Raw genomic sequence first — 18,627 nt, 5'->3', positions numbered from 1 at the left:
TCTTTCTACAAAACAACAACTGTTCAAGTTGAACAACACCTCTAAGCATGAACAGAGGCTCGTTTAAGTCACAAAGCCCATTGACAAGCTACAAAACTTTCTTTCTCACAGATGTTGACAGAGTCACCCTTCAGCAGCTTCACTCATATTTTTTAATCCACCAGCACAAACATTGAGATAAAAGGTTGATGAACAAATATTAAAACTAAATGCTGTTGGAGTGCCAAATCATGATGCATAAGCAAACTATGGCAACTATGAGCCTGAACTCCACTAACATCTGAGAAATTACTCACCACTAATTGTTCTCAACCATAAAGCATAAGAAGCTGTCTTAGGGAAAGGGTGAGGTCCACTGCAAACTACACTGCATGTCCATCACATCTGTCAGGAGATGAAATGAGGTAAACACACAATCACACACATTATAGCAGTCCAATAAACCATCTGCTGACAACTTGTCTCAAAAGCATGATTCAAAATTCAGTACTGTTTTAGGTCACAAGTTCAAATTTTAAATGATCAAACCTGCAGTAGATGATAAATAAATGCAAAGTTCATTCCTTATTCATCATCCTTATTTCCCTATTTCATCCTTACTATGCATCCTCTTTGTTTCCGATTGTCACCATATGAACTTGTTGTGTCTTTTCTTATGTGTATATATTTTCCACTTTCTTTGATTTATTGTTTATTGTACTGTAATGCTGCCCTGCTGCAGAATTCACTTCGGTGAATTCTTGATAAACTCTTAAATAATGGTGCTTCTAAGTGATTCAATATTTATTCAAACATAATTCTGTATTTTTCAATTTTATTTTCCTGTTAAAAACAGAACCAAATAACACTGAAAACAATTATTTTTCATAATCTGACAAGTATCCTTTAATTAATTGCTTATATTGTCTAATGTTTTATATATTGTGACAATAAAGTGATAAATGTCAGGTTCAGTTTTCCAGAGCGACTTGTGACATTTTCAAGTCATCTTTTAAATGAAGTGAACCTTTAGAAGGTTCACTTCATTTAAAATGCATATTTCAATATGCAACTCAAGCAACAACAGCAGATGTAGAAACTCATTTGTCACAATTAAGAGAGGTTTGTTGAGTGTAACTAAATAAAACATCAGGATGCTAAGTAATGACCATGTTACAAAAATGTTTTACTGAAAATAAATCAGTCACAGACATGTCAGAGGAGCACTAAAAAACTGAATAAATCTGTAAAAGAAATATGGCAATATAGGAGTATAGGAAGAATACATAAGTAAATAAAATTTGTGTAAATATAAATAAGAATAACTAAATGTCAAAATATAAAGACAAAGAGTGTAAAAGAATAATTAGCATTATCTTTTATGTTCACATTTATTTGTTCATTCATTTCTGCCTTTATTTTTAAAAAGATGTATTATTTATTTTTGCATACAGATCGCTATTTTTCCGTATTTATTATGTTTGGTATCATTTATTTATTTTTTCCCTTTCTTTTTTCTTATTCTTTTGCATTTCCCTATTTTGTTTTGGACTGAAGCCGTGGACTCATGTTAACCTAACGTTATCCCATCATAGCACAGAGGGCTGCAGGTCCAGCCCAGAAAAGCCACTTCGCCGGGCCCTCACCACAGGACTAAACCTTTCATCGCGCTGTTTGTCTGAGCAAACTCATGCTCTCTCACCATCCCACTCTGACACATGCCCGCCGTCTTAACCCAGCCTGGTGTTGAGCAGTGGGAGTGTGCTGTCGTGTTTTCCTCTCTGTTTGTTTAAGTGATTAAGGTGGTGAACCCCAGCCCTGTGGAGTCCCTTAATGCCTCTAAGAGCTGCTCATTGACTGTCAGTATTGTCGCCATCCCCGGAGCCGGAGGAATTTAATACTCGAGTTTTTACAGATTAGCCTATCCAAAAATGGGCTTGGTAATTTAAAATCAGAAGTGTATGCAAAAAGAGACTAAAATAATAACAGAATGTTCTACGACACTGACTTCACAACATGTCCATTTCCACCAATTCCTTGAGGACATTCATAATCAAAACCTATTTCAATGAGCTATTATTTCCATGTCAAAAGTTGGTTATTCCGGTCGCTCGGGTTGTGTCCAGGGATTATGATGATGTCTTATATTTTGCATGCTGAAATCACAGGCTGGCCTGTGCCTGGAAAATATTTACATTTCTTAACACAGCTGGCTTGTCCAACCACTGGCACAAAACAAACAAGGAAGTAAGATAGAAAAACAACACATAGGTTAAGTTACCACTAAAGAGCTCTTTTAGTCTTAAAAGTCAAAACAACATGACCCATTTTGGACCTTTTAAAATAAACTGAGGTTGGCTTTTAAAGGAAAATTTGAATACAAAAAGCAAACTATGTTTGTTTTGACAGTGCTGGTCTATTAAACAACAACAACAAAAAGTTGCAAGTAAATACATAAAAAGTAATCGAAGGTAAATGAAAATTCTATGTACATTTTTTTGATTGACAACTTCTAATCAGAAAAGCAGATTCTGATTCTCGACAGTAAATTTTTTGACATTTTATGAAATCAGATATCAATTCCACAAATAACTTACATACATAACCTAAAGAATTCAAAATTCCTCAAAATAGAAAATTTCCACCACAAAGTATGCAGACTTTTGTCGGGCATGAACAATAGACCCTCATAAAGCTGAGGTATGTCAAGAGCATGTGACGTGTAAGGAGGTGTGGTCCCTCAGGTACTCTGTGGAGGTAAGACACTCTTCAGGTAACACTGAATGACTCATTCTCACACACACCTTAAACACCACGCATGGCGCTCTTACACCTTAACTCTACGACTTAACCAGACAACAAATTGTGGGAATAAGCTGCATGAGCACAGCCTTTGAGCACGAAAGAGGATTTCTTGGAAAAGTTCATTACTGCCACTGCATTTCAACAACTGCGGGATTTGGACACGAAGACAGTGAGCTGTTAGAAACTGGTGTGATCGTTCTGAGGGTGTTGTGTGCTGGGCTGATCTCTTGTTTGACTTTCACGGTGCAGGATTTAATCTGTTTCCTCAGGAAACTTCATAAAAACTGTGGAAGTTCTAACACCGTACAGCATTTGCAGGAAAGTTCCTTCATAGTCTGTCTTTTACAGGACATTTCTGAGCTGTCTCATGACAATGCCAGTGGTCAAAGTGGAAAAAGACTCTCCAGCAGACACCACTTCGTCTGCATCTAACCCTCCACCACAGACAGAGGAGCAGCCCAGAGGTCGGAGAAGAAAGAGACCTCTGCAGAGAGGGAAACCCCCCTACAGCTACATTGCACTCATTTCCATGGCCATTGCCAACTCTCCCGACCGAAAGCTGACCTTGGGGGGCATCTACAAATTCATCACAGAGCGCTTCCCCTTTTATAGAGACAATTCAAAGAAATGGCAGAACTCAATCCGCCATAACTTGACTCTCAATGATTGCTTTATCAAGATTCCCCGAGAGCCGGGGCGGCCAGGAAAGGGCAACTACTGGGCTTTGGACCCAAATGCAGAGGACATGTTTGAGAGCGGCAGCTTCCTGAGGCGCAGGAAGAGGTTTAAGCGCTGTGACTTCAGCACTTACACCTCATATGTCCACGAGACACCAGTTTTCTCTCCCGTCCAAATTGCCAGATCAGCGGCATATGCCAACTCAGTCTATCCGAACATGACAGTCAGTTGCCCGACCTACGGGCAGCAACTGCCCTCAGCCTATTATCCCTCTTCATCGCCTCCTGGGTTTGGACCTGGTCAGACCCGCATGTTCAGCATCAATAACCTCATAGGACACCCAACTGCAGCCAGTATGCTGGGAGGTCAAGGGGTGGAGGTGATGCAGCAGCCCAGCCGGAGCTTCAGTCCTGAGGGGCATCCAAACGAATCCAGTCCCTGCAACTTGGGAGCCCCGACTTTCCAGAGCCAAACGTGCGGAGGCGCTGTATCATCTCGCCCCTCCTCTACACATCCCGGATTCACCTACTCTGGGCCAAACAGCCACCCACACCACCATACACACCAGGGCTCGTATGGACAGGCCCACACCCAGGGGTATGCCGTGACGGGACGCATCCATTCCTCAGCCCACGGCCCTGCAGAGTCCATGGATCATTACGGCAGGATCTCCCCGGTGCAGTTAGGCTCTTTCTCCCAGTATAGCAGCGCAGCAGGCCCTATCGCCAACACTGGCGGTTACCTGAGACACCCCACGTATCCAGGGAATATGGACAGGTTTGTGTCTGCAATCTGAGCTACTGGGAATCTGGATCAGAGCTTCTCACTACCGTGTTAACAGAACACCTGAGACTTGAGACGGCACCAAGTGAGCCAGAGACGACTGTCTTCTTTCGTTTGTGACATTTTTTATAAGATAAAAGTGAACAGACTGATTTAAAACACCTCTCCTGACATAACTGTGATTTTCCACATTAACCCTTCAACCTTTTTCTCATATTGATGATGATCTACTCCAAGACACACTCAATAGAAATTTGGATGTACAATTCATCCAGTGTCGAGTGTGGTTGCAAGCTTTGTTTTATTTTTGCTTTTTTTTGTCAAGAATTGAATGTGCAAGTTTAAAATTTACATTAATGGTAAGCTTAAGTGACAGAGTTTGAAATGTTAAAATAAATTATTGTGCTTCATGGTCATTGGCTTTGCAATAAGAGGCTTGTATGAAGAAACATCAGCTTTAGTATATTTGCATGTATTTTTGTGCGCAAACAAGAATGCATTGTCAGGTTGTCTTTTTTGGAAATAAACAGCATTATGATAGCACTTTTGCTCTTCAAGAATAAGATATTTAAACTATTGTATTATTGCTAATTTAAGTAATTAGGTGGAAAACAAAAAAAAAAAAAAATACCAGAATGGTTACACGTAAAATGCTACAGGAGGAAATGTTGGTATGCAGACATGTGGCATCAGTTAGCCATAAACTGAATTTATATAATTTTAGAATTCAAATATAACATATTACAAAATAACAGGAGCCAAAAGATTAAGACATATGCTACCATAAACAAAAAAAAATCCTTCCACTGTTGTGCTTGTGTTGCTTTCTTTGCTGTTTCAGCTCATCTGGTTTGAAGTGTTGTCTGGAGCCACGCAGTATTACCAGTCACCATGACCGGCCGCAATTATCATGTCCAGACATCAACACCGCACTTAGACAGACAGACACAGTTAATCTACCACACAGATCCTCTAATCAAGAAAATGAATTGACTTGTAACTCAATATTTCAGCCTAAAGTTAAGCAGTGCGAGTCCTTTATCTCAACACAAGAAACCTCCTTTACACGAAGTCTGCATATCTGACAAGATGAGACTCGTAAGGAAACGCTTCATTATAGTGAAGACACATGAATTTTCTATCAGAAAAGAAGCTTTGTTGACAGATATGACTTTTCCAACAGGGTATCCACAGTTGAAAGGATCCTAATTTTTCATGAGTGCTACTGAAATCAAATCTATGTAGATTAAAGGAGAATAGCAGTAATCAGCAAGTGTCAAACTATAAAAATTTCAAAAAGACCAGAGCTAATCATTGTAAGATCAGCACTTAAAATAACAGTGACAGAGGTGATACACAAACATTTATTTGATAAACACCAGCTTGGCTTATGATCCAACAGTAGGATATAATAGAAAGAATTAGGCTGATTTTCAAGGGAAATCGCCTTGTCCTCACAGTGTACTTATTGAATATTGTAAAATTAGACAAGCAAATTCTAAAACAAGGTGCATGGAGATTTCAACAAAATTATTATGAGGAGTGACAGAAAATATGTGCCGTGTCATTAAACTAACCCTAATGTGCAGCCTTTCCAGCCACACTTGAGGTTAAATCCAAACCTACACGGAAACACAGTAGGATTGCAACTGTTGAAATTATGTTTGAAGGAAGTTAGTATATTTCATCAATTTTTTGCAGGACCTACTCTACAAATACAGCAGGTGAACATACATCTTAAAAGTTTTAAATTTCTACCATATTTTTCTTTTTAACAAATCGTCATCTGATGGTTTGAACTAAATACTGGGCCGAGATATTACCGTAACTGCTTTGGCAAATAAATACATAAAATTAAGACAAAACCCACATTATCATCATCTGAGAACACCTAAATATGATCTGACATGAGAAAAATATGTGTGATATTCACTGTTGGAGTATTTTCAGCATATTGCATGCAAAACCAACAGAGTAGACAAACATTTTGAAAAATTGATCCCGTCACTGTCATTACTCCCAAAATGAAAAAAAAAAAAAAAAAAAAAAAGATGACATATATTTGGAACAAAGACAACTTGTTTTATTTAAATCATACTAAAAATATGAACATTTACAAACAGGGCAAGCTAAAACATAACACTGACATAAATACAGTAAAAGGAGGTGACAAAAACAAATGAACAAACATGTCAGCCAATGTATTCAATGAGTTGTTGGAGCTGGTCACAGTTCTTCACCACATCTGGCAGAGACAGCAGGGTCTGAGTGGAGAAAACATTCACACGTTACGTACGATCAAGTCTTAGCTGGACACAAACAATGAAGGAAATGTGACAAGCATTTCTCACCTCTCTGACTTTATTGATCATGCCGTTTAACAATTGAAGCTCATTCTCACTTTTCTGCTGGTTGGTCTGGTGGATGATTTGCTGTGAGACGTATTACAGAGTCGTGAAAAAAAACTGGGTGTCATCCAAACATTCATGACAGTTCTTTTATTATGGATGAAGATACGGTTATTCCGAGAAGTCAAACAAATCCCGGTATTTGCTCTGTAAAGTAGATTTTCCACCGCACAGTAGGGCTCGACTCGCCTCTACTTGCTTTTTTTTTCCCCCATTCTTGATTTTACGTGAGGCCGCAGTATACCTTGGTATGAAAACTGACATTTATACTGCGTACATTTACTTGTCTACAGTATTTTATTTCAAGGCATTGGTGTTCGCGTTCGTTCTTTTGTTTTTATCCTATTTAATTTCTTGATGATAATAATAATAATAATGATAATAATAATCATCATCGCAATCATCTAGTGAGTACTGAATGGTTGGTTGAGCAAGTGAGCGGGCGAATGTGGAGAAGTTTAGCAATTAAGTTGTCAGTTGAGTAAATGTCCAGTGTAGGCTGCAGCTTGTCAAGACCACAGCGAAGCTCCCGCGTGTTGTACCCGGACTGCTTGAAAAGTGAAGGGGGCGTAGTGCCGCTATGACGATAAGCTAAGAACCTCGTCTGCATTGAGGCGACAATCTGAAGTGGAAAACTAAGTAGAGAAAAGTGCCTGGTGCTTTCCAGTCGAGTCCTGCAGTGGACAAACGACTGAATATCAATGACTTCTTCAGTTCATCAAGTAGATTCTTACGTGTCTTTTTGCTCTGTCAAGGAGTTTAACTCTGGCCTGCTCCACCTCCTGAAGACTTGACTTCAGTCTCTCCACCTTCAGATAAAAAACCACAGAGTTGGGAGAACATGAGCATTACAAAGTGTTTGCTCAGCCATAGCCTAAAAAGGTATTATAATAGATAAACAGCATCTGGAAACTCTCACAACGATAAGTGACAGGATCATACCTCTTTCAATAACTGGATCTTCTCTTCCATGGAATGTGCTGGAAGAGCTGATTGGCCACCAGCTTTTCTCATCTCCGCCCGGAGGAACTGAGACTCCACCTGTGACTGCTGGAGAGAACGGCGAAGCTCAACCACCTCTTTCCGCAATTCCTGTGAAGATTTGAAAGATGGAAAAAAGAAAAAAAAGGAATAAAAACCCTGCTATATTTACCCAGCTGTATTTTGAGTGTTTTATATACATATGGATTTTGTGCCTTACGTTACTCTCAGCCTTGTGTTTATTGAGAATTTCTTGAGTCTCTTGTATCTCCGACATCAACTTTGTTAAAGTTTTCTCATCCTGTGTGAAGAAAAACATTTTACAGAAACTGTTCAGTGCTTTTCCCAGCACAACAAAGATAATTCCCCATCAGCTGGTTTTCCATCCAGACCCATTTTGAATTTTGTTAGCCGTCACAGGGGAGCTCAACACAGGGATATACAGAGGCGCTCACCTGAGCTTTCTGCTGCAGTGCCTGATTTCCCCTCTCAGCCAGGCTGTTCAAACGGCTAAGCTGATGCTTAAGCTCAAACACCTCAGCCTGGTGTCTGTTGTTTGCAGCCTGCTGCTCCACCTGCAGGCCACAGCTGAAACAAAGTATGAGATAAAGTTGGTCATGAGTCATTTTTCTGAGCAAAACCACCAAATATTCCTCAGCTCCTGCTTCTCATTTATGATGATTTGCCGCTTTTACGGTCTAATGAGATAACAAATTCAATATCTTTGGGTTTTGTACTGTTGGTTTGGTGGAAAAAGAGGAATTAAATGACAATCCCCTGGGCTCAAGAAAAAAACTTGGAGAGGAAAATCTAAAAAGCAATTGTTAGTTGCTGCCTTTCCTAGTTGTGGTAGAGATTGATTTTCTATCAGTTAAGTTATTTTTCATATACTTTATAAAGCAAAATTTGCCCAAGATTTGCTTATTCTGGTTTCTAAAATTTGAGAATTTAGTGACTTTTTTAAAATGTCACTGCAAACTAAAAATGTCTGAAGATCAAATTTTTAACTGTTGGTTGAAAATAAATAAATAAATAAATTTGAAGACGTCACTGTAGGTTTTCCAATGTTCAACTCGATTTTTTAACATTTTAAAAAAAGCACAGTTAATCAGTTCATCTAAAAAGAAGAATGATGGACTGATTAATAATGAAAACGATCGTTTGTTACATCCCTAAATGTATTAGCAATCATCTCTAAACAGATTCCCATATGACAAAAAAAGGGCATTTTGATTTCATCACCACACACATTTTCCAGTACTTACACGATGTTCTGCAGCTCCTCCAGCTGAGCATCTTTACGCTGTCGCACCAGCTTCAGTGTACTGATGAGCTCTGTGACGGTGCTGTCCAGGCCAGTGAACAGCTTTGCCAGGCTGCTCTGCTCCTCCTCCACCTCACACTCTACTGCATTCAGATTCTTTTTAGGGGTGACGGCTGCAATGCGGGTGAAGGCACTCGTCTCACTGAACAAAGTTTCGCACTGTGGCTCAGGCACATCTGAAGGGACTGAAGAGACAGTGGACTATGATTTAGATTTTGCATTTCCCAAATCATTACATGGCATTTAAGCCCAATCTGAAGTGAGTTTGGAGTGTATAATTAGATTTTTCATATGTTGGTGCACAATTATTGTCCAGACAGTAGCTCTGTAAATTACTGCAAAATTACTCAGGAGGATAATTCAAAATACTGTGGCAGGAGAGGCAGAAAATGACAGCTGTGTTTATAATTGGGGAAAATATCACAATTGCAACAGCAGATAATGTAGTAAGAACAAGAATAAGAGGAGTATTGAAGAAAGTGAAGTGGTTATTGACCTGAGAACATGTCACTGTCACAATGGAGGAACATTCTGAGATTTTTTTCATAAATGGACTCTTCTTAATTGACCTTCAAATATCTACACTCGTCTTTTTATAAAGACTCATGACTCATGGGTCTGCTGAACAAATGTCTCTCCGGTGGACCTCCGGGAGTCACTGCTCAGAGACATATTTTGCATCCCCTTAACATGACTACATTGCATCATATTAAATTCTTATAATCAGCACTCATCACCAACAGGAACAACCAAAGCAGTGCATGTGTGCCATGATCGAGAAGAGGATCATAAACCGAGATTAGACGATTCACCTTGACCCATTCAGACTGACGAGCTGCATGGGTTTAACTAGCATTACTGTGTCAGTCAGAAACAGTTCTGTAACAATGTGAAAACAAAAAAAAAATATGAAGCTAATTGGCTGCTTTTATGAGTGAATAATTAGTTTAATTCTTGACTCTTAAAAGAACTGAATTACCTTTTCTAGATTGTAACAACGAGTTATTACATTGTGGAAACAGCAACATGCAGGGTGAGCTGCAGTACCTTCTCCAGTGAAAGTCTCTGTGGTGACATCTTCCTCCTTCTCAGCAGTTAATGCAACCATGATGCTGTCGACAAAGGAGCTGGAGGGGTGACGACGCTCCACGCTGTGCATTGCCTGAGACTCTTTATCCTTCAGTGCCTGCATGAGTAACAAGTGTTTATCTCTGCAGTTTTATAGCTTATTTCAGTGTTATTTTCCTTCACAAAATTGGAAGAGTGAAGCATCCCTGTTATGAGTGAATTTAAACACGTATGAGCAGATATGAAAGCGACACAAAGATGGTGAAATCTGGCTATTGTGCTTTAGGTTGCTGTTGCTGTAGCCGTTCTTATGTTACCTGGTCGTCTAGAGCTGCATGCAGCTCATTGGTGAGTCCTCGCAGTGTGTGATGAAGCAAAGTAATTTCAGTGGCTGCCTGTGCCAGCTTCTCTCCGAGCTCCAGCTCGGTTGCACTGGATCTGGACCTTGTGGTTTCCAGCTCCTCCTGCAAACTCCTGTTCTCAAGCCTGCATCACACATACACAGACAGACAACTTATCGTGTCGTACACATACAGAAACACCTTTCAAACGGTTTGCAGTAAGATTTGCATCAGATTTTTGATACAAGTTTTAATAAAACGACATGAACACAGATGGACTCAGGGCTTGTTAACCAATCGTGAATTTCTTTAAATCTTGAAATTGAAAAGCCATCACAGAGATATGATTTATATCCTTTTGCTTGATATTCGTTGTAACTTTCATTCATTTATGATAACGGCATGCAACATAATACATAAAATATCTTACATACTGCAAGAAATTTTGCAAGTAAAGCAAATAAAAGTCTGGTTTTTGACATAACCAAAAACAGAGAACGCTGGAGTAATCGAGCCAGACAGTAGTGGTCTAAACCCTAAAGATTCAACCTGATAAATCTTTCTCACCATCATGGGGACATTATAAAGGCATATTAATCACTTTTCAGCTTTAATCTTAGAACACAAAAAGATGGGTGGTGTTCTCGAAACTCACTGAAGTTGACTAAGTTCTCCTTTTAGGTCCTCACACTGGATGTTCCTCTCCCGGAGTCCCTGCAGATTGGCCCTCAACATACGCTCACTTTCAGCCATCTGCTCCCTCGCCAAGTCGTTCTCCATCTGTAAGAACTGACACGCACCCAGAGACAACAGGAAATTAAACCAGAAATCCATGAATCCAGGAAGCCTGAATAACTCAACTGCCTGATCAAAGAAACACAGCTTCGTGCTGGCTGATAGTGAATTATGTATATGGAGCGTGACCCCGGCTACGAGCAAACTGGACAAATAAACTTAAACTGTATTGAGGTGGCTCGCTCCATGCCAAACATCTGACCACAGTCTTTTCAGACAAGATGGTCGAAACCACAGAAACATCTCAAGTCAAGAATCCACAAGCGCACTGCGTACAAACTAACCTCGTTCATCTCCCGAACACCACTGAGCTGTGTGCAAACTTCCTGGAGCTGCTGGATCTCCATGTTCTGGGATTGCGAGAGGGTCTGCAGCTGACTGAGCTGCTCCTCACTTTGAGCCAGAGCCTGACTTAACTCACACACACGTTGCTCAGACTGACCCAGCGACGTCTCCAACCTGAACCCAGACAAAACACAGGCAGTGGAATTATTTATAGTATTTGAGAGAACATGTGGCTTTCTCTCTGAGAACAAGGCTGTCTATTGGTCCAACTCTTCTGTCATAATTCAAGGAGCTGAAACTCTTACAGGGAGATGTAATTCATCACATACTGCATATGAACAACAAGACATACAGGTTCCCTGCTAAGCACACAGTTTATATGACAGAAAGGGGTGTAGATACCCACAGATCTTATTACTAAATGCCTCTGAATAAATGTAGAAATACAAGTAACGTCAGCAAGGGTTATAGAGGAGTCTGTGACAAAGTCTTAACAACAGTCAGCTTTTCTCCACTCATTTTTGTCTTTGATCAAATGACTAACAAATTTCAACCATAAATGCTGAAGTTAGAGACAAGACACAATGTCAGTACTTACTCGTTAGCTCTGTCCTTAGTTAGCTGGATGTCCTTCCATGACTGCTGCAGTCTGAAACAACAACATTGTTTCAGCATGTGAATTTTTTTATTTTTTTTGCTTCTACATTATACAGTAGCACAGTAATTGTTTCCTTTTATATTCCTGAGCACAAGTACATTGTTGCCACATGTAGTGGGGCTCATACTTTGAAGTCTCAGCAGCAAGGGCCTGCTCCAGAAAGGCGTAAGAGGCCAAAGTGGAGGAAACAGTGGCAGACAGCTCCGTCACCTTCCTCTCCAGCTGACCCCTCTCTTCCTCTCTTTCTGTAAGCTTCTGACGCAGCACACCCATCTCTGAAAATAAAAAAATGTTAGCTTTTATTTTTTAGAAGAAAACTATACTGACTGCTTATACAACTGTTTGAAAAGAGAAAGAACGAAATGAACAAATCAAACATCATTATTTCTTTTTACCTGAGGTCAGAATTGTCACCTGCAGATTTAAATCACCAATCTGTTCTCTGGCAGTTTGGAGATTCACATTAGTTTGGTTCCATTCTTCTTCAATCTATTAAGTACAAATAATCAGCTTCATGAGCTACAGCCATGAACACTCTGATAAAACAAGCAGGAAAGAGCTGCAGGCCAACAAGCATCCAAATTACGCTATAAACATCAGACCTGCTCTCTCTGTTTGATGGCTTGGTCTCTTGCAGAGATATGCTCGTCCCTTTCTCTCAGAGCAGCAGCTGCCTTCTCATTCAGCTTGAGAAGTATGGGAACAGTTTTCTGCAGAAGGCCCCTGACTGTGCAGAGCTGTGAAAGGCATCGGTATTATGAGCACTGTTTCAGTTGAGATAAAGTTGTAAATGCTGCCATCATTCAATCACCACATAAAGGAGTAAAATATTTAATACAATTAATTTGTATTAATTAAATTGTGAGACACAAGAGATCAAAACTCAATTTACACAAAGTGAACTAAACATTCATGTTGTTTTCAGACTGTGACTTTTTGAACATACTTCTTTCATCAAACTGGATTGTTCCTTTATCGTTGTGGACAAAACATCAGAAGCAGAATTCAGTGTTTCAGTACAGGCCTGGTTTAATGTGAGCTGCATTAGTGAAAAAAAAAGAAAAGAAAAGAAAAGAAAAAGAAATTAAACATTGTGATGACTGTTATGCTGAATAGATTAAACTGGACAGTTTTGCCTGTTCTCGGTTACCAGTTGTGGGTGAGTCTGGTCTAGGGCAGATGACAGTTCTTGCTGAGACCCCACAACCCTCTCCAGCTCTGAGATTTCTGTGGCACAGTGTGTCCTCAGCTGTTCCATCGCACTGAAGGCCTGGACACAGAAAACCAGACACAGACTTAACACTCCTGGAACGAAGAAGTCCACAGAAAACAATAAAACATATCACTGGTAACAAACAAAGAAATCAAATTAATTTTGGAAAGGGGTTTGACTTTTCTCAACGGAAGACTAATACTTACTACATAAAGCCCAAAATGTCCAAACACAGCTAAAGTCTATGCATTGATATTTTTTTTCTGCATCTTATGTCTTTAAATATTATTTTCATTTTATCTTTTCACATAACAAAGAATAGCCTTGGTTTATTGAAATACTGGCTTTATCAAAATAAAATAAACACATTCTTTAGTGACTTGAACAAGAATTGGAATAGTCACTGAGGTAAAAATAAAACATATATTGAACCAAGGTCACATCAGCAATTAAGAAATGCGTCACTGTGCTTACCGCCTCCCTGGCTGCGAAGGCCTCCTGCATCTGTACCGTCATGTCATCTCTTTGATGAAGGGCATCTTTGACCTTCTGCATCATCAGCGTCTGTGACTCCTTTGTTTTCTTAAACAGAGACTTCATCAGACCATACTAAAAAACACAGGGAAAATACACATCAGTTAATCCGTACCCACTGGATAAATACAAAATGCATGTACTTAATGTCAAATGGCCAGACTATGAAAGATATGTTTGCATACATGTGAAGCAAGGCTTTGATGGTCTTCTCTGACAATGTTTCCCATCTGCTTCATGTCAGAGAGAGCAGCGTCCGTGTCACAACTCAGAGAAGTCTGTTGGGACAAACATACACATTTAACTGAGAATAAAATCTGCTGTTTTCACATACAATAATGTAAATCACTGGGGGAAAAAAAATAAAACAACAACAACATAAATTCAGACAATTTATGTACAGGTGCAAGAAGTCTTGAACAATTTTGCAAACTACAACATGTTTTGTGTCTTACCATGGTGACCCTCATGTCCTGCATACACTGGGTGAGGTTCTGCAGAGAACTTCCCTCCAGCTCCAACTCACCAATCCTGCTCAGGGCCTCCAAATATAAGTCTCTGTGCATTGTGGCCTATACAAAATACAAAACAAAGACACTATTAAAAAAGAAAAATCAACAGACTTTGATTGCCGAACTAAAAGAAATCATCATAATAACAGAATTAGTCTACAATGATGCAAAAACTCTGACTCTGTCCTTACCTGACTGAGTTCAGTGTGATCTGTCTGCACTAGTTTCTCCCTGAGGTCTGAAGGTGCAGGGCCAGCAGGGCATCCATGTGTCCTGGCTGCAGCCAACTGCTGTACGAGAGCCTCCACCATGATCATGCTAGACCTCAACCTCTGCTCCAGCTCTTGTTTGGGAAGGCACTCAAGGCTGCCTGGAGGTACACTGAGAGCACATCAACAGAAAGACACAGTGAGAGGCACACAGAGAAAACACATAAATAAGCTAAGTTCTATCAAATAACTAATCCAGAGGTAACACTCACTTCCACAGGAGCGGGTCGGTCAGAGTGCAGGAATCAGACACAGAGAATTGTCTTTTTCTTTCAAATTGCCCAGACGTATTGACGCTGTGGTCTACCCATTTTATAGGAGTGGTGCCTATACAGACACTGTGGGATTCTGTAGGAGTAGCTGCTGGTGATGGGAGTGTGATGACAGTCGGGGGAGGAGGAACAGGAGCAGAGACAGCAGCAGGACCCATCTTTCCTGACGCCAAGAACAGGAACTCTGCCATCTGCCGAAGCTGCTGCTGAAGAGGACCATCGGGAATCAACGGAATATCCACACCTGGCTTCTCCACTTCAGGCTGAGGGGCTGCACAAGGCTGCACATCCACACCTTCAACCCGCTCAGTGGCTGGGCCTGGCTGGGCTTTGCAACCAAGTGCTGTAGAGTTAAACAGAGGACGTGGCATGGGGCTCTCCAAGAGCTCTGCCCATAGCTCAGCAGGGTTGACATTAACAGGAGCTAACAAACTCTTTTCATCATCAAGAGCAGAATCATCTGCCAAAAACTGGTCTAGAGCAGGATCCTTATTAACCTTTAACGCAAGTAAAGAGGCTCTCCTAACAACAGGGCTGAGGTGTCCAAACTTCAAAGCGGATGTGACTGAGTGCTTTGACAGCACTTTCAAAACATCAGGGAGAATTCCTGCATGAGTTTTTTCTGCAGAGTTACAAAGAACAGGTCCATTGCCAGACGAACCAAGAGCGCTGTCTTTTGTCTCACTGGATTCATGGGGTCCACTGCTGAGGTGCACTTGAGAGACACGTTCCAAATGCACTTCGACAGGTGTAGGAGTCTCTGCTGAGGCAGCAACATGAACACAGTCAGAAGATTCAGTTCTGTGAAGCGCTGAAGGTAATGCACTGTCCTCAGGATGTACTGGGTCCTTTCTTGATGATTCTTGCATTTGAGGGTTAACAGATTTATCATCCAATCCCTTTAAAGACATGTTAGTCAATGATGATGTACTGATGGCCGGTGGGTCAGTGTCTACCACAAATTTATTGTTTTCTACACGACTGTCAGGCTCTTCGTAGTTATCTAGAATGTGATCTTGTGTAACAGACGAAGGTACACTATTCTCATCCAGGGGCTGGCACTTCACAGCCTTGTTGTCATTCAGAGGGGAAGTCTTGGGAGACATTCGAGTGCTATCAGATTCTTCAGCCTCTCTTCTGGCACTGATGAGAGAGCCGAATGCAATACCCTCTTGTCTGTCAGTCTGGGTATCAGGTACCACCAAGCTAGCCTGTCTAACCTCATCTACAGTGTCAAGGCTGCACAGCTGAGGCTCATCAGTGGAACCACTTTGGGCTGATGGATGACTTCCAATATTACAGTATGGGTGATCCAAATGATGATCACTGTTTTGTAGATCTTGGTCACCAGCTAAGATGGTTGGATTTGACTGATATGACTCATTGCAGGCTGCAGTTTGGTCAGCTGGCAGGGGAACAGTCTGGTCTGCAAGTTTGGTGTCATCTGAAATTTGAACCTCACCTCCAGTGCAGTTAAATGATTTGAAAGTTACATCACTTGGTCCAGTTGCAGGCTGTTCAGGACCATTTGCGCCTTCAGAGAAGGTGGTGATGACACAAACACCATTTCCACCGCTGCAGTAGGGATGATCTGCATGTTCCGCTTGACATAATTGGTCAGATTCAGAGACACGTGTCGAATTCACGCTGTAGTCTTGTAAGGGTTGACCAAGCTGTGCCTTGGGCAGAGGAATGGTCTCATCTTGTAGTCTGGTGACATCAGAAACTTCCACCTCACCGCCATCACAGACAAAGGATTTCCAAGTGACATCTTTCTTTTCACCGAAGTCATGCTGAAAAGCTATGGAATCTTGTGTGACACTTTCATCATCCAAATCTCCAGAGGCTAGTGCAGCATTTGAAACTTCACACACACATGCAGAATCGATGTCAACAAGGGAAGCATCTTTCATCTCAGGATTGTGATAAGGGTGTTCTATGTGGTCACTGCATGACAGAACTATCATACTGTCAGAGATGACGGTATCTTCTGTTTGACAAGTGTTTTTCATAATCTGATCCTTGGGCAAAATAATACTCTCTTCTGCACACACTGAGCAGTCTGTAATCTCAACCTCCCCACCAGGACAGACAAAGGATTTAAATGTTACATCTCCAATGCCACAAGCTGTCTCGAGAGCTGTAATATCAATATTGGAAGTACTAGCTTGTATCACTTTGGTGGATGGAGGAGACTGCAAGTGGGTCTCTCCTTCACGGAGAAGAACATCACCCTGTTGATTAGAATAAATGGAAAGTAAGAAACTGTTATAACGAAATTGCAAACAATGTAGGTATTTGAAAATATTTGTATAAACCCACCTTTGTCGTTTTCACAATCTCTGCACTGAGCAGTGATTTTGATTTCAACCGCGATGATGAAGTTGACAGATGCAGCATTTCATTCTCCAGACTTCTCAGAGGGGTACGGTCTCCACATCTGCTTGGGGGCTAACATCAACAGATGTCAAACAAAATATTATTAGCTTGTTCAATACTAATTTAACGATATACACTGCGTGTAATAGAGCACTCATCTTACCAAGCCTTCCCCGATGGAACTTGACTTCCTGGAGGACATTAGTTCCGAGTGCTGAAGAACTGCTTATAATACTGCAAAAGAAGACAAACAATTTCATATTAAACGTGTTTTTAACGTGGGCACTAATGTTAAGCCAGCCAGTCTCGAGATAAATTATGCTAACTAGCTAGCTAAGAAGCAACCGACATTCACGTTACGTTACGTATCGATACTGGCAGTTGGCTTAAAGTAACTTCAACTAACACACTCATAAGCGCTAATAGCTAACCAAACCTAACCTGAATGTATGATGATTTTAAAATGTGTCGCTAAGAATAATGTGGGGAAGGACTTAGGCTATCGAACTCATAATTTATAAAGGCGTTAACGTTACATTAATTCAAGTTACGTTTACGCACGCCTCAGTGTCAAATTATGAATATTTCACTAACTAACCAAACTATGAATCCAATGAGGCAGCTCGTAAAATCATATAAAAGCACGTTTACCTTGAAACTTTTACCAGCCAACTTTAATCAACGCTGAAAAAAATGACGAGATCAGAATAAACAAACTTAGCGCTGAGCTGCCATTAACCCAACCGCGTTTCATTCAAAACACAAACGTCAGCTCTGCTATTGGTCCGTTTTCTTCTTCGGTTGTTTCATGACACATTAGGCGAGCTAACCGCGTACTACCAAACACTGCTGCCCCCACAAGGCAGTTAAATGTCATTACTTCAGGGCGTTGATGCCGATAAAAAAAAAATCTCCATCTTTGTCCTTTGTTGTCTTTTAGAGATCTACAGTCACCGTTATGTGTTACATACACACAATGGTTCTTGTTTTTTTGTTTCTTAATAAGTCTGATCATGTCTGATCATAACAACACCCCTCTTTTCTTCCTGATGCCTTGTACTGCCACGGGTTGTGTCAGTCATTAGTCAGTCATACGTGTCTCATTGTCTCAACTTTTTAATTCCAAAACCAGCACATCCACAATGTAATTTTGACTGCTAACAATTCTAATCAAAGTTATCTACAATTAATTTCCCTAGTCAAAATTTAAATGCCTGAGAGCAATATTTAATTCTTATTAATGGAAATGTTCATTTCAACTTAGTCAACTTGACGATGAGAAGACACATCAGGTGGGTCTGGAGAGAGGCAAAGCAGCAGAGAAGCAAGTCTGGCATCAGCAG

The 18,627-nt window shown here is 40.6% G+C and overlaps 2 protein-coding genes across 2 annotated transcripts; one reads left to right on the top strand and one right to left on the bottom strand.

Moving 5' to 3' along the window:
* The first annotated feature begins 2,779 nt into the window (after window positions 1-2,779).
* On the top strand, window positions 2,780-5,049 carry foxe1 (forkhead box E1). The gene has a single exon (XM_046416447.1). It carries the CDS (start codon window positions 3,152-3,154, stop codon window positions 4,256-4,258), a length of 1,107 nt encoding a protein of 368 aa, XP_046272403.1. The 5' UTR covers window positions 2,780-3,151; the 3' UTR covers window positions 4,259-5,049.
* A 1,260-nt stretch (window positions 5,050-6,309) lies between these two features.
* Window positions 6,310-18,091, bottom strand: spag5 (sperm associated antigen 5). Its single transcript, XM_046416434.1, has 25 exons — window positions 17,936-18,091; window positions 17,448-17,518; window positions 17,228-17,356; window positions 14,846-17,139; window positions 14,556-14,745; window positions 14,308-14,424; window positions 14,038-14,130; window positions 13,793-13,927; window positions 13,256-13,375; window positions 13,052-13,144; window positions 12,708-12,842; window positions 12,501-12,594; window positions 12,233-12,380; window positions 12,046-12,096; window positions 11,447-11,621; window positions 11,023-11,156; window positions 10,344-10,512; window positions 10,006-10,144; window positions 8,900-9,143; window positions 8,090-8,222; window positions 7,855-7,935; window positions 7,596-7,745; window positions 7,388-7,462; window positions 6,597-6,677; window positions 6,310-6,509 (listed from the first exon to the last, which is right to left on the bottom strand). Exons 2-25 carry the CDS (start codon window positions 17,484-17,486, stop codon window positions 6,438-6,440), a joined length of 5,091 nt encoding a protein of 1,696 aa, XP_046272390.1. The 5' UTR covers window positions 17,487-17,518; window positions 17,936-18,091; the 3' UTR covers window positions 6,310-6,437.
* Between the last annotated feature and the right edge of the window lie 536 nt (window positions 18,092-18,627).

The sequence above is a fragment of the Scatophagus argus genome, chromosome 2 (genome assembly GCF_020382885.2).
Source record: "Scatophagus argus isolate fScaArg1 chromosome 2, fScaArg1.pri, whole genome shotgun sequence".
In the NCBI taxonomy this organism is placed as follows: Eukaryota; Metazoa; Chordata; class Actinopteri; family Scatophagidae; genus Scatophagus; species Scatophagus argus.
The sequence above is the reverse complement of the archived record's forward strand: the minus strand, read 5'-3'. Positions and strand labels throughout refer to the sequence as shown.

Coding starts and splice junctions, on each gene's coding strand:
- spag5 (XM_046416434.1), bottom strand. CDS start 17,486: ATGTCCTCCAGGAAGTCAAGTTCCATCGGGGAAGGCTTG. Junction 17,357..17,447: donor GTTCCATCGGGGAAGGCTTG/GTAAGATGAGTG, acceptor TGTTGATGTTAG/CCCCCAAGCAGATGTGGAGA. Junction 7,463..7,595: donor AGATCCAGTTATTGAAAGAG/GTATGATCCTGT, acceptor TTTTATCTGAAG/GTGGAGAGACTGAAGTCAAG.
- foxe1 (XM_046416447.1), top strand. CDS start 3,152: ATGACAATGCCAGTGGTCAAAGTGGAAAAAGACTCTCCAGCAGACACC.